The sequence below is a fragment of the Oncorhynchus mykiss genome, chromosome 6, assembly GCF_057628025.1.
Source record: "Oncorhynchus mykiss isolate SJ-2025 chromosome 6, ASM5762802v1, whole genome shotgun sequence".
Taxonomy (NCBI): domain Eukaryota; kingdom Metazoa; phylum Chordata; class Actinopteri; order Salmoniformes; family Salmonidae; genus Oncorhynchus; species Oncorhynchus mykiss.
The window spans coordinates 53,794,638-53,809,258 of record NC_143027.1 but is presented as its reverse complement, the minus strand read 5'-3'; the positions used below and the strand labels follow the sequence as shown (position 1 = coordinate 53,809,258).

The 14,621-nt window shown below is 44.0% G+C and overlaps 1 protein-coding gene across 1 annotated transcript in view; it reads left to right on the top strand.

Moving 5' to 3' along the window:
- LOC110526924 (sodium- and chloride-dependent glycine transporter 2-like) overlaps positions 1-14,621 on the top strand; it is a 61,088-nt gene that overhangs the window by 33,932 nt on the left and 12,535 nt on the right. The window contains exons 10-12 of the mRNA XM_090238188.1: positions 5,909-6,040; positions 8,551-8,650; positions 11,112-11,212. Of these exons, the coding sequence (XP_090094314.1) occupies positions 5,909-6,040; positions 8,551-8,650; positions 11,112-11,212 (333 nt within the window). The remainder of the gene's footprint in view (positions 1-5,908; positions 6,041-8,550; positions 8,651-11,111; positions 11,213-14,621) is intronic.

Genomic DNA, 14,621 nt, shown 5'->3' with positions numbered 1-14,621 from the left:
TAGTAGGCCTGATCACCAATAATGATGAGACAACCTACAGGGAGGAGGTAAACAACCTCTCCCTCAACGTTAGCAAAACAAAGGGGCGCATTGTGGACTTAGGAGGAAGCAGGCTGGACACGCCCCAATCCTCATCAACGGGGCCGCCGTGGAGACGGTAAATAATGTAAAATTCCTTGGCGTACACATCTCAGACACACCGTAGTGAAGAAGATACAACAAGAAATTCAGCCTTTCCCCGAGGGCCCTCACAGTGTTCTACAGGAGCACCATCTGTAGAACATCATTTTGCAAATGCACATTGGGACAAAGATCATACTTTTTGGAGAAATGTCATCTGGTCTGATGAAACAAAAATAGAACTGTTTGGCAATAATGACCATCATTATGTTTGGAGGAAAAAGGGGGAGCCTTGCAAGCTGAAGAACACCATCCCAACTGTGAAGCACGGGGGTGGCAGCATCATGTTGTGGGGGTCCTTGCTGCAGGAGAGACTGGTGCAATTCACAAAATAGATGCATCATGAGGTAGTAAAATTACGTGGATATATTGAAGCAACATCTCAAGACATCAGTCAGGAAGGTAAAGCTTGGTCGCAAATGGGTCTTCCAAATGGACAATGACCCCAAGCATACTTCCAAAGTTGTGGCAAAATGGCTTAAGGACAAGAAAGTCAAGGTTTTGGAGTGGCTATCACAAAGCCCTGACCTCAATCCTGTCAAATATTTGTGGGCAGAACTGAAAAAGCGTGTGAGAGCAAGGAGGCCTACAAACCTCACTCAGTTACACCAGCTCTGTCAGGAGGAATGGGCCAAAATTCACCCAACTTATTGTGGGAAGCTTGTAGAAGGCTACCTGAAATGTTTGACCCAAGTTAAACAAATTAAAGGCAATGCTACCAAATACTCATTGAGTGTATGGATACTTCTGACCCACTGGGAATGTGATAAAACAAATAAAAGCATTCTTAAAATAAAATGTTGATCCTAACTGACCTAAGACATGGTATTTTTACTAGGATTATATGTCAGGAATTGTGATAAACTGAGTTTAAATGTAGTTGGCTAAACTGTATGTAAACTTCTGACTTCAACTGTATATAGTGCTATTTCTATTTATATTGTTTTTATTACCATTTTTATTATTTAATTTCACTAGTCCTGCGTGTTGGAGTTCGAAGCCTACGATTTTCACTGTGCCCTGCAATCACACCTGCAACCTCTATACATGTTACAATTAAACAATCTGAATTGTTTTTGTGATGTTGTAAGCCAACCCATCTACAGTGGGGAGAACAAGCATTTGATACACTGCAGATTTTGCAGGTTTTCCTACTTACAAAGCGTGTAGAGGTCTGTATTTTTTTTAATCATAGGTACACTTCAACTGTGAGAGACGGAATTTAAAACAAAAATCCAGAAAATCACGTTGTATGATTTTTAAGTAATTCATTTGCATTTTATTGCATGACATGAGTATTTGATACATCAGAAAAGCAGAACTTAATATTTGGTACAGAAACCTTTGTTTGCAATTACAGAGAAACTACGTTTCCTGTAGTTCTTGACCAGGTTTGCACACACTGCAGCAGGGATTTTGGCTCACTCCTCCATACAGACCTTCTCCAGATCCTTCAGGTTTCGGGGCTGTCGTTGGGCAATACGGACTTTCAGCTCCCTCCAAGGATTTTCTATTGGGTTCAGGCCTGGAGACTGGCTAGGCCACTCCAGGACCTTGAGATGCTTCTTACCGATCCACTCCTTAGTTGCCCTGGCTGTGTGTTTCGGGTCGTTGTCATGCTGGAAGACCCAGCCACGACCCATCTTCAATGCTCTTACTGAGGGAAGGAGGTTCTTGGCCAAGATCTCGCGATACATGGCCCCATCCATCCTCCCCTCAATGTGGTGCAGTCGTCCTGTCCCCTTTGCAGAAAAGCATCCCCAAAGAATGATGTTTCCACCTCCATCCTTCACGGTTGGGATGGTGTTCTTGGGGTTGTACTAATGCTTCTTCTTCCTCCAAACACAGCGAGTGCAGTTTAGACCAAAAAGCTCTATTTTTGTCTCATCAGACCACATGACCTTCTCCCATTCCTCCTCTGGATCATCCAGATGGTCATTGGCAAACTTCAGACGGGCCAGGACATGTGCTGGCTTGATTAGGGGGACCTTGCGTGCGCTGCAGGATTTTAATCCATGACGGCGTAGTGTGTTACTAATGGTTTTCTTTGAGACTGTGGTCCCAGCTCTCTTCAGGTCATTGACCAGGTCCTGCCGTGTAGTTCTGGGCTGATCCCTCACCTTCCTCATGATCATTGATGCCCCACGAGGTGAGATCTTGCATGGAGCCCCAGACCGAGGGTGATTGACCGTCATCTTGAACTTCTTCCATTTTCTAATAATTGCGCCAAAAGTTGTTGCCTTCTCACCAAGCTGCTTGCCTATTGTCCTGTAGCCCATCCCAGCCTTGTGCAGGTCTACAATTGTATCCCTGATGTCCGTACACCCTCTCTGGTCTTGGCCATTGTGGAGAGGTTGGAGTTTGTTTGATTGAGTGTGTGGACAGGTGTCTTTTATACAGGTAACGAGTTCAAACAGGCGCAGTTAATAAAGGCAATGAGTGGAGAACAGGAGGGATTTGCAATAAAATGCTAATTAATTACTTAAAAATCACACAGTGAATTTCTGGATTTTTGTTTTAGATTCCGTGTCTAACAGTTGAACATCAATGCGAGCTGTGGCAAGAAGGTTTGCTGTGTCTGTCAGCGTAGTGTCCAGAGCATGGAGGCGCTACCAGGAGACAGGCCAGTACATCAGGAGACGTGGAGGAGGCCGTAGGAGGGCAACAACCCAGCAGCAGGACCGCTACCTCCGCCTTTGTGCAAGGAGGAGCAGGAGGAGCACTGCCAGAGTCCTGCAAAATGACCTCCAGCAGGCCACAAATGTGCATGTGTCTGCTCAAACGGTCAGAAACAGACTCCATGAGGGTGGTATGAGGGCCCGACGTCCACAGGTGGGGGTTGTGCTTACAGCCCAACACAGTGCAGGACGTTTGGCATTTGCCAGAGAACACCAAGATTGGAAAATTCGACACTGGCGCCCTGTGCTCTTCACAGATGAAAGCAGGTTCATACTGAGCACATGTGACAGACGTGACAGAGTCTGGAGACGCCGTGGAGAACGTTCTGCTACCTGCTACATCCTCCAGCATGACCTGTTTGGCGGTGAGTCAGTCATGGTGTGGGGTGGCATTTCTTTGTGCTTGTGTGTGCTCGCCAGAGGTAGCCTGACTGCCATTAGGTACCGAGATGAGATCCTCAGACCCCTTGTGAGACCATATGCTGGTGCGGTTGGCCCTGGGTTCCTCCTAATGCAAGACAATGCTAGACCTCATGTGGCTGGAGTGTGTCAGTAGTTCCTGCAAGAGGAAGGCATTGATGCTATGGACTGGCCCACCTGTTCCCCAGACCTGAATCCAATTGAGCACATCTGGGACATAATGTCTCGCTCCATCCACCAACGCCACGTTGCACCACAGACTGTCCAGGAGTTGGCGGATGCTTTAGTCCAGGTCTGGGAGGAGATCCCTCAGGAGACCATCTGCCACCTCATCAGGAGCATGCCCAGGCGTTGTAGGGAGGTCATACAGGCACGTGGAGGCCACACACACTACTGAGCCCCATTTTGTCTCTCACTCTGAGAGCCCCCACCTCTGTGATCTTTCACGCTCATTTTTCAAAATAAAAGCCTGAAACTATGTCTAAAGACTGTTGACACCTTAGGGAAGCCAGAGAAAAAGTAATCTGGTTGATATCCCTTTAAATGGAAGATAGGCATGCAAAGGAACAGAAGGGTTTCAAAATAAGAGGCACTTCCTGATTGGACTTTCCTCAGGGTTTCGCCTGCAATATCAGTTCTGTTATACTCACAGACAATATTTTGACAGTTATGGAAACGTTAGAGTGTTTTCTATCCCAATCTGTCAATTATATGCATATTCTAGCATCTGGTCCTGAGAAATAGGCTGTTTACTTTGGGAACATTATTTTTCCAAACAAAAAAATAGTGCCCCCTAGCTACAAGAGGTTAACTTACTCCTGCAAATACCACCACCATCTGTGTTTGCTGAGCTACATCTCTCGCCCTCTTTCTGAAAAAGAAATTCCGTATGTCCATCTTCTATAAATTGGATGGAAAAAATACTAGGCTATCCAGCTTTGTTTTTTTCAGCAGATAGCTACAGTAGCTAATTGAGCGGACGTTGTCATTACCAACAGTGGCTAACATCGTGTTAGCCTTAAGTTAGCTAGCTTTATTAGCATTATTTTGCATATTTGGACAGTAATTGTCAGGTGGTGTACAGAGCTCCAGCTGTTGGATTCAGTGTCCCGTTATCTACTGTACTGTAATCAAAACCCTGCTCGTAAATTGTGCTAGGTAGCTAATCTTAGCAGCACTACTAGCTAGACTGGGTAGTCCCAAACATTAGTTAAGTAGCTTGATGTTATCGGTCAGTGCAGCTTTTGAGTCAACATGTTGAAATGTAAGTTACTCGAATCTGGCTTACTGTGAGGTCAATAACTCTGAATAATATAGTCTTGGGCTAACAAAATGTGCTATAGTAGTAGTGTCACGGCTGTTGAAGGAAGAGGACCAAGGTGCAGCGTGGTGAGCGTATATATTCCTTTATTTTAGAAAAGACGCTGAACAAAACAATAAACACTACAAAACAAACCGTGATGCTCAAGGCTACGTGCCATAAACAAAGTCAACTTCCCACAAAGACAGGTGGGAAAAGGGCTACCTAAGTGTGGTTTTCAATCAGAGACAACGATAGACAGCTGTCCCTGATTGAGAACCCTACCCGGCCAAAACATAGAAATACAAATAATAGAACACAGAACACCCACCCCAAATCACACCCTGACCAAACCAAATAGAGACATAAAAAAGATATCTAAGGATCTCTAAGGGCGTGACAAGTAGCAAGCTAACAAAGTTTACTTCCAGTTCCCCTTCTCATATTTGTGCTCCCTCAGAGAATGAACAGTCACCCAAGCGATTTCTTTGGACTAATCAAAAAATTACTTTTGGAAAACCACTTTACTCTGCCTCCTAAAGTGCCACTGTACACATAATTGCTGGTTTTAGCAGTACTAAAAAGTCAGGGCAGGCCAAGCCAGGGCCCATGATTGGAGTATTCATTGCGGTGTGTAATGCAGTGTCGCCTAGTTTGTTTTACACCATCCCAGCGGGGCAAAAGACTCCGGGCTGATACAAAATAGTTCGGGGCTCTAGTGACGTCAATGGTGTGTGTGTGTGTACGTGCGTGTGTGTCAGCGCTTGGCGGTAAGTGGCTGGGGATACTGTATTGATGAGAATTTTGGGGGGGTGCTCATGAGGATGTCGAGAAGCAGTGAAGTGGCAGATAGCTCAGTCCCATTGGGCTCCTCTCTCTCTGTCTCTCTTTGCTTGATCTGTGCATTCATCCTTTCTTTTCTCTGCACTTGTCCTCTGGCCTCTTGGCCCCTCTTGTCACTTTCTTCTGCTCCCACTCTTGCCTCATTGGTGTCTCTTTTAAACAGGTGTTATTTCTCAATCTCTTTCTCCTCTCTCGGCTCCCTTTGTCCATAGATACTGTATCTCCTGTGTGATTGTAATGACTCTCTCTCCCTCACTGTCATTGACTTCCACTGTTGTCTCGCCTCTCTTCCTTGACCTTCCTCTCTTATCGGCCCTCTCTCACATTTCTCTTTCCCCTATCTCCCCTCTGCCCTCTCCCTTTTTTTCTTTCCTCTCCTGTCCTCCCTCTTGCTGCTGTCTCCCCTCTTTTCTCTTATCTCTCCTCTGTTCCCTCTTTCCTCTCTCCCTCCTCTCCTCTCTTGCCTCGCTCTTCTCCTTTGTCACAGTTTGCCACCATTGAGACCATAGTGACGTCGGTGTCAGATGAGTTCCCCCAGTACCTGAGAAAGAACAAGCCTCTGTTCACACTCATCTGTTGTGCCTGTTTCTTCTTCCTGGGATTCCCTATGGTCACAGAGGTACAGAGCACCACGCACACAAACAAACACTCACACACACACAAACGCAGACATGCGGGAATTACACACACACGTACATACAGTGGGGAGAACAAGTATTTGATACACTGCCGATTTTGCAGGTTTTCCTACTTACAAAGCATGTAGATTTCTGTCATTTTTGTCATAGGTACACTTCAACTGTTGAGAGACGGAATCTAAATCAAAAATCCAGAAAATCACATTGTATGATTTTTAAGTAATTAATTTGCATGTTATTGCATGACATAAGTATTTGATCACCACCCAACCAGTAAGAATTCCGGCTCTCACAGTTTTTCTTTAAGAATCCCTCCTGTTCTCCACTCATTACCTGTATTAACTGCACCTGTTTGAACTCGTTACCTGTATAAAAGACACCTGTCCACACACTCAATCAGACAGACTCCAACCTCTCCACAATGGCCAAGACCAGAGAGGGTGTAAGGACATCAGGGATACAATTGTAGACCTGCACAAGGCTGGGATGGGCTACAGGACAAAAGGCAAGCAGCTTGGTGAGAAGGCAACAACTGTTGGCGCAATTATTAGAAAATGGAAGAAGTTCAAGATGACGGTCAATCACCCTCGGTCTGGGGCTCCATGCAAGATCTCACCTCGATGGTCATGAGGAATGTGAGGGATAACTCCAGAACTACACGGCAGGACCTGGTTAATGACCTGAAGAGAGCTGGGACCACAGTCTCAAAGAAAACCATTAGTAACACACTAAGCCGTCATGGATTAAAATCCTGCAGCAAGGTCCCACTGCTCAAGCCAGCGCATGTCCAGGCCCGTCTGAAGTTTGCCATTGACCATCTGGATGATCCAGAGGAGGAATGGGAGAAGGTCATGTGGTCTGATGAGACAAAAATAGAGCTTTTTGGTCTAAACTCCACTCGCCGTGTTTGGAGGAAGAAGAAGGATGAATACAACCTCAAGAACACCATCCCAACCGTGAAGCATGGAGGTGGAAACATCATTCTTTGGGGGTGCTTTTCTGCAAAGGGGACAGGACGACTGCAATGTATTGAGGGGAGGATGGATGGGTCCATGTATCGCAAGATCTTGGCCAACAACCTCCTTCCCTCAGTAAGAGCATTGAAGATGGGTCGTGGCTGGGTCTTCCAGCATGACAATGACCCGAAACACACAGCCAGGGCAACTAAGGAGTGGCTCCGTAAGAAGCATCTCAAGGTCCTGGAGTGGCCTAGCCAGTCTCCAGGCCTGAACCCAATAGAAAATCTTTGGAGGGAGCTGAAAGTCCGTATTGCCCAGCGACAGCCCCGAAACCTGAAGGATCTGGAGAAGGTCTGTATGGAGGAGTGGGCCACAATCCCTGCTGCAGTGTGTGCAAACCTGGTCAAGAACTACAGGAAACGTATGATCTCTGTAATTGCAAACAAACGTTTCTGTACCAATATTAAGTTCTGCTTTTCTGATGTATCAAATACTTATGTCAGGCAATAAAATGCTAATTAATTACTTAAAAATCATACAATGTAATTTTCTGGATTTTTGTTTTAGATTCCGTCTCTCACGGTTGAAGTGTACATATGATTAAAATTACAGACCTCTACATGTTTTGTAAGTAGGAAAACCTGCAAAATCTGCAGTGTATCAAATACTTGTTCTCCCCACTGTACATGCTAGCACACACACAAACGAGCATTCCCGAATGCGGGCACACGCACGCATAAAACGAAGATGTATTGATCACGTATGTCTTCACACCCCAGAGTTAATACTTGGTGGAGGCACCTTTGGCAACAAAGTTTGAATATTGCTGTCCATCAATGATTCCCAACCAAATGTATTGACTTTGAGCAATTTTTAGATTTCTGATATATGTTGCCCTAAGAGTTGGTGCAATCTTATTCAAAATTATTCACAGTTGTTATTGCTGCCAAAGCTGATACCACCAAGGGTGTGTGAAGACATACTCAATCAAGACATGTTTTTATTTTATTTTTATTAATTGAGAAGATTGTCTATAATTGTGAGAATTATAGAAAATGTGGAGCAGGTTGTGTAGCTAAATAAGTTGGAAAAAACATCTATTTTAATTTTAGGGCAGTTGAAGATAAACTGCAAGGGGTGTGTAGACTTTCATTAGGCACTGTATGTGCAGCCACACACACACACACACATTGATTTATTTAACCTTTATTTAACTAACTAACTTATTTACAATGTGGCCTACCAAAAGGCTTCCTACGTGGACGGGGCTGGGATTAAAAATAAAAATATAGGACAAAACACACATCACGACAAGAGTTTACTGAAACATGCGTCCCAAATAGCACCCTATTCCCTATATAGTGCACTACTTTTTACCTGGGTGCCATTTTGTAGGGAATAGGGTGGCATTTCAGATGTAAGCCAGTGATGACACTGGCTATGCATCACTGGTTTACGTTGTGTGTGTGTATGTGTGTGTGTGTGTGTTTCTGTGTGTGTGTACGATTTTTGCGTTCCTGTGTGTTTAACAGAATGGGATGTACATGCTCCAGTTGGTAGACACATACGCTGCCTCTTACTCTCTGGTAATCATTGCCATCTGTGAGCTGATCGGAATCTCCTACTTCTATGGTGAGTAGTAGAATAAAAGTTACTTTTGACCTTTTGTTTACCTGGGGTGGCAGGGTAGCCTAGTGGTTAGAGCGTGTGACTAGTAACCGGAAGGTTGCGAGTTCAAACCCCCGAGCTGTCGTTCTGCCCCTGAACAGGCAGTTAACCCACTGTTCCTAGGCCATCATTGAAAATAAGAATTTGTTCTTAACTGACTTGCCTAGTTAAATAAAGATAAAATAAAACCTGACTGTACTCTCTGATAGCTCCGAAGTTGCTCTTCGGCGCAGATCTAGGATCAGCTTACCCTCCCTAAATCCTAACTGTGGTCCTTTGTGGCTCAGTCGGTATAGCATGGCGCTTGCAACGCCAAGTGCTGTGGGTTTGATTCCTGCTGGGGCCACTCATACGTAAAATTGATGCACTAAGCCGCTTTGGATAAAAGCATCTGCTAAATGGCGTATACAATTATTAATATTATTATAAACATTACAAAAAATAATGCAAAACTGCATTGTCTCGGGGGCAAATTCATCCTACTCTTATCTCACTTTATCAAGTCAGAATCAGAAAAGCCTCATAGCCATTCAACATTGTCTTGGCTAAACAAAATAAACACAGAAAGCACAAGTACAGTCTGAAACAGGACTTCTAGTCTGTGGTGCTTAGGTTGTTAAACCTTGGTGGCTGTTTTCAAATCAAATCAGGGAGGTGTTAAACAATTAAAGTTGTAATGTATTTACCTGCAAATGAACACCTCTCTAGTCTCACAGATCTGTTACCTGTTTTTTGGTTACATGGTCTATGAAAAAACAAGATAATGAGTAGGTCTTGATCTGTTTTTTTTTGTGTTGAAAATATAGTGTTTTTATCAAAAATCCATTTCACATATAAAAGAAGACTTTAAAAAAAAACTAGTTTTGTCTGTGTAAATGGGCTATAAGAGGCTCCAGACCAGGTACCTAGATTGCCCTTAAGCACAGATCTAGGTTCAGCTTAGTCCTTAAATCCTTGTCCTTACTGTTGTGATTAAAAACACCAAACAGACCTTAGATCAGTGTCTAGGGGCAACTTTATCCCTCTCCGACAGGGGGCTTGAGCACTTCTCATTCTGACCACTAGATGTCTGTGTTACCATTCTAATGGACCAATGATCAGGTCAATTGGTAAACTCTGGTTTACCACCCCAAAATATCCCTGTACAACATCTATTTGCACCTCTACCGGATGGAAACTACAAGTGTAATGCCTGCGCTCAATACAATGGCACTTACAAATGTAGATCCTTCAAACACCCCCAAACAGGGAAACCGATCCCAATCAAAGGTGTTACCACATGCTCCACTAAGGCAGTTATTTATCTCATAATTTGTCCCTGTGGTAAAAATTATGTGGGTGAAGCAAAGCGTAAATTAAAAGTACGAATCTCGGAGCATCGTAGGACCATTAGGTGCAAAAACACGACTTACCCAGTTGTGGCCCACTTTTTGGAAGCGAACTACTCGATTTCGTCACTACATGATATCGGCATCGAACATGTCACAGGTGAAGGGGTGAGCTCAACAATTGATTGTTAAAATGAGAGGCTGCCTGGATATTTAATTAAAGACCCTTTCTCGCTTCGGTCTCAACGTAGACTTTGATCTGAAGCCATTTTTTTGTGATTATTGTGATTTTCTTTTGTAGGCCTATGTAGCCAAATTGTATCTATCATTGTATGCTATCCGTTCATGCTTTTGTATGTTCTTCTCATATCTGAGAATTAACCATTGATAACAGGCCACACCCGGCCATGATTACAGACACCTGTGTGTGTTCTCTGACACTTTAAAAACGAGTGACCCGCAGTGTTTGTCATTATACCCTGATGAAGACAGCTTGTCTGTTGAAACGTTGGTTATTAGGTTATTCAATTATTGCATCTGAGCTCCTAGAGTGTGCGGCTCTCCTTTTCTTTTTCAAGTGCTCTACTCCGCTAGCCAGCAGCTCGCCTAAACAGGCGTTTTTTTCTTTTCCAGGTCTGAAGTAGACCTGTGAGTATATGGAACATACTGTACTCCAAATCGTCACAGCATCAGCAGAGGTGGTTCCAGTGAAATTATTGTGTGGCTTGTGACTCATCTCTTGCTAAATTTGTCGGTCAATATGCTGACAGCAATTGTGACAATCGTCAAGCCACATTTCTTTGAAGGATAATAAATGCCCTGGGTTCTCCCTGGGAATGGATGTGCCTTGTAGGGGGCCAGTGTGGAGCTCTCTTGTCTGTAGCTCTGGTTGAATCTGGTTCACTCTCTGTGTGCGTCCCAAATGATACCCTATTCCCTACATAGTGCATTAATTTTGACCAGAAGCGTATAAAGATATGGAATAGGGTTCCATTTTGGATGGATGTTTTTTTCTGTCAGGTTGTCTCTACTCCCCTCACCTGAGCAGTCGATTTGACTGACTCTCCCTCTTTCTGTCTTTATTCCCCTCTTCCTAGGCCTGCAGAGGTTCTGCGAGGACATTGAAATGATGATTGGCTTCCAACCAAACCGCTTCTGGAGAATCTGCTGGGCCTTTGTGACTCCTACCATTCTGACTGTACGTGTGTGTCTGAACTATACGGAATGGGGTTTAGATATTCACAGGCACGCTAGCATGCACACTCACTCACATAGAGACACAGATGCATGCACACACACACACACACACACACACACACACACACACAATGTGTTTCCCCTTTCACTGCAGCCTTTTCAAATTTAGGGGCCAACATCGATTTGCAGCAGCGAGTGTTTACCAAGAAAGGGAAGAAAGCAAAAATTGCTTTCCCCGACTGAAACGGAAATTGTTTTCCTCACTTTTCACCGTTATAACACAGGTTGTTTGTGCTATTTGAAATGCAGCACTCATATAGCCTACATAATGTTGTCATAACTGTGACATAACAGATGCAATGGAGGCTGGTGACTTGAAAAGTGTAGGAGGAAGGGAGATGACAAAGCGTGTTTGAAAAATTGTCAAAGACAAATTATTTTAACCTAAAATGTTTAATAAAAACATTTACAGTAAAATATTATGGGTAATGGAAATGAGGGCTACTTACACAGTGTTGGGAAGGGATCACAGCAGTGATTGAATGAGGGTATGAGGCATGAGTTGAGATGTTCAGAGGCTTGACTTCAGTGCAGGACAGAGGTTGAAGTGTTCAGAGACTTCAGTACAGAACAGGCTGATCATTTATGCATATTGGAGAAGAGCTCAACTCTTCCACTGAGGGCAGGACAGGATTTGACAGGGAAGAAATAAACAATAACACAACACATTTAAGCAAGCAGTTCAATTATTGATGTACAGCATATGTGTAATAATACAATTGTGATAGTTGCTGGTCTACTATGGTATTTATCCAAACATGAGGTCTACTTACACAGTGTTGGGATGGGATCACAGCAGAGATTGAATGAGTCCAAAAAAAACTGGGGGCCGGAGTTTTTCCTTATCTGGTGACCTAACCAGTTAAAACTCCTGACCCTATAGAGTAAGACAGTGATGAATCACTGTTAAGGTTTTGAAAAACTGTAAAAACTCCCGGCCCTGGCGAGGATTAAAACCCTGTCAAACTGCAGGAACCTTGCACTTGTTCATATTAATTATTTTTAGACTAGACTAAACGATGGGGTTTCCTCTACACAGAGACAGCTGATGGACAATAGAACTCACAGGGCTGAGCTTGCTTTATGCTTGTTTGTATCCTGTAGGCCCAATTAAAAATGTACTCACAGCCTGTGTCATCGCTATTGTGATAATTAATTAATTCTAGTTAATACTGTTGTATTGAAAAGGTCTCGGCACCTCATTAAAAATGGTCTAGTTTTTTATCCCATACAGCATGTCAAATCACAAATGTTTAGGTGTAGCTTAGGCTATATGTAAAGAGTTTTTGCTTGCGTCTATCGGGAGTTAAGGTGTGCTATCACATTTGCTAAATAAATACCAGAGGAAAGTGGAAAACACTTGAGCGTGAGTTGTAATCTCACTTTTAATGGATGATGCGATGGAAGCTCATTCAGAATTGATTTTGACATCCCAGAGAAGACAGTAGAAACTTCCATATGCTCAACAAATAAAGCATCGTAATGTGCAATTACCTCTGCAAACTCCCTGTAGTTGCCCTTTTTACCGGAACTTTCCCTCTCATCGTGCCCCTAAGTAAAAGCCAACTCTTGTATGCCCAAAAATGCAGTACTATCAATAAGCTAATTGAGAACATCCCTGTTTTTTCTTACCTTCTCGTTGTGTTGCGCAGTTTGAATATGCAGAGCTTGAATCTGATTTGTCGACAAAAAAATCACTACATTGTCATTAGCAATTCCAGCAGAGAAAACTGCACTCTGGTAGCTAGCTAGCTACTTGCCATTGAAGTTAGCAAGGCAAATTTAAATAAATGACTCTAACGCAACACAAAAATAACGATCTAACACCAAGAAAACAATATATAATATACCGCCTCCATCTCCTGTAGTTTGAAGAAACTACTTTGAATTGAATAATATCTAGGGATGGGCATCCTTGCCTTTTAAGGTGATTCGTTACGTATCTAAATGCACGAACGATACCTTTTAGTTTGAAGAGATTCGATTGTATTAGAGGAATGAATCAATGCGATTGATTCGCTCTCTGCAGCCGATATGAGTAAGACCTTTAAACAGGTCAAGCTTTCATAGCGACGTCACTTTTTGATCCTTCGATGTCGACTCTTCCTATCATTGTGAAGCAGAATTCACCAAGCGTTGGATTGTTCGCCCACTAATAGGGAATGTGAGCTGGGATTAGACCGTCGTGAGACAGGTTAGTTCACAAGGCCGCATGGCCAGACGGATTACCAGGACGTGTACTGTGAGTATGCGCTGACCAACTGGCAAGTGTCTTCCCTGACATTTTCAACCTCTCCCTGTCCGAGTCTGTAATACCAACATGTTTTAAGCAGACCACCATAGTCCCTGTGCCTAAGAACACTAAGGCAACCTTCCTAAATGACTACTGACCCATAGCACTCACATCTGTAGCCATGGAGTGCTTTGAAAGGCTGGTCATGGCTCACATCAACACCATTATCCCAGAAACCCTAGGCCCACTTCAATTTGCATACTGCGCTAACAGATCAACAGATGATGCAATCTCTATTGCACTCCACACTGCCTTTCCCACCTGGACAAAAGGAACACCTACGTGAGAATGCTATTCGTTGACTACAGCTCAGCGTTCAACACCTATAGTGCCCTCAAAGCTCGTCAATAAGCTAAGGACTAAAAACCTCCTTATGCAACTGGATCCTGGACTTCCTGAAGGGTGGCCCCCAGCTGGTAAGGGTAGGTAACAACACATCCGCCTCGCTGATCCTCAACACGTGGGCCCCTCAGGGTTTGTGCTTAGTCCCCTCCTGTATTCCCTGTTCACTCATGACCACATGGCGAGGCACGACTCCAACACCATCATTAAGTCTGGGCCACTCAAGGACATTCAGAGACTTGTCCTGAAGCCACTCCTGCGTTGTCTTGGCTGTGTGCTTAAGGTCGTTGTCCTGTTGGAAGGTGAACCTTTGCTCCGTTCATCTTTCCCTCGATCCGGATTAGTCTCCCAGTCCCTGCCGCTGAAAAACATCCCCACAGCATGATGCTGTTACCACCATGCTTCACCGTAGGGATGGTTGTCACGAATCCTGCCGAAGATGGTGCCTCTTCCTGTTCGGGCGGCGGTCGTCGTCGCCGGCCTACTAGCTGCTACCGATCCCCTTTTCTGTTTCATTTAGTGTTGTCTGATTAGTTGCACCTGTTTCTTGTTTATGTTTTGGTTTTGGGCTATTTAAACCCAATAGGCCCGCTGGCTTTTGTGCGGGCTTGTTTTTCTGTATTTGGTGTGTGTTATTTTGTGGATTTTACTTTCCCGAACCGTTTCGTCCTGTTGGGTGTGCTATTTACAGATTGGCTGTGTAAAGGTACAGTGA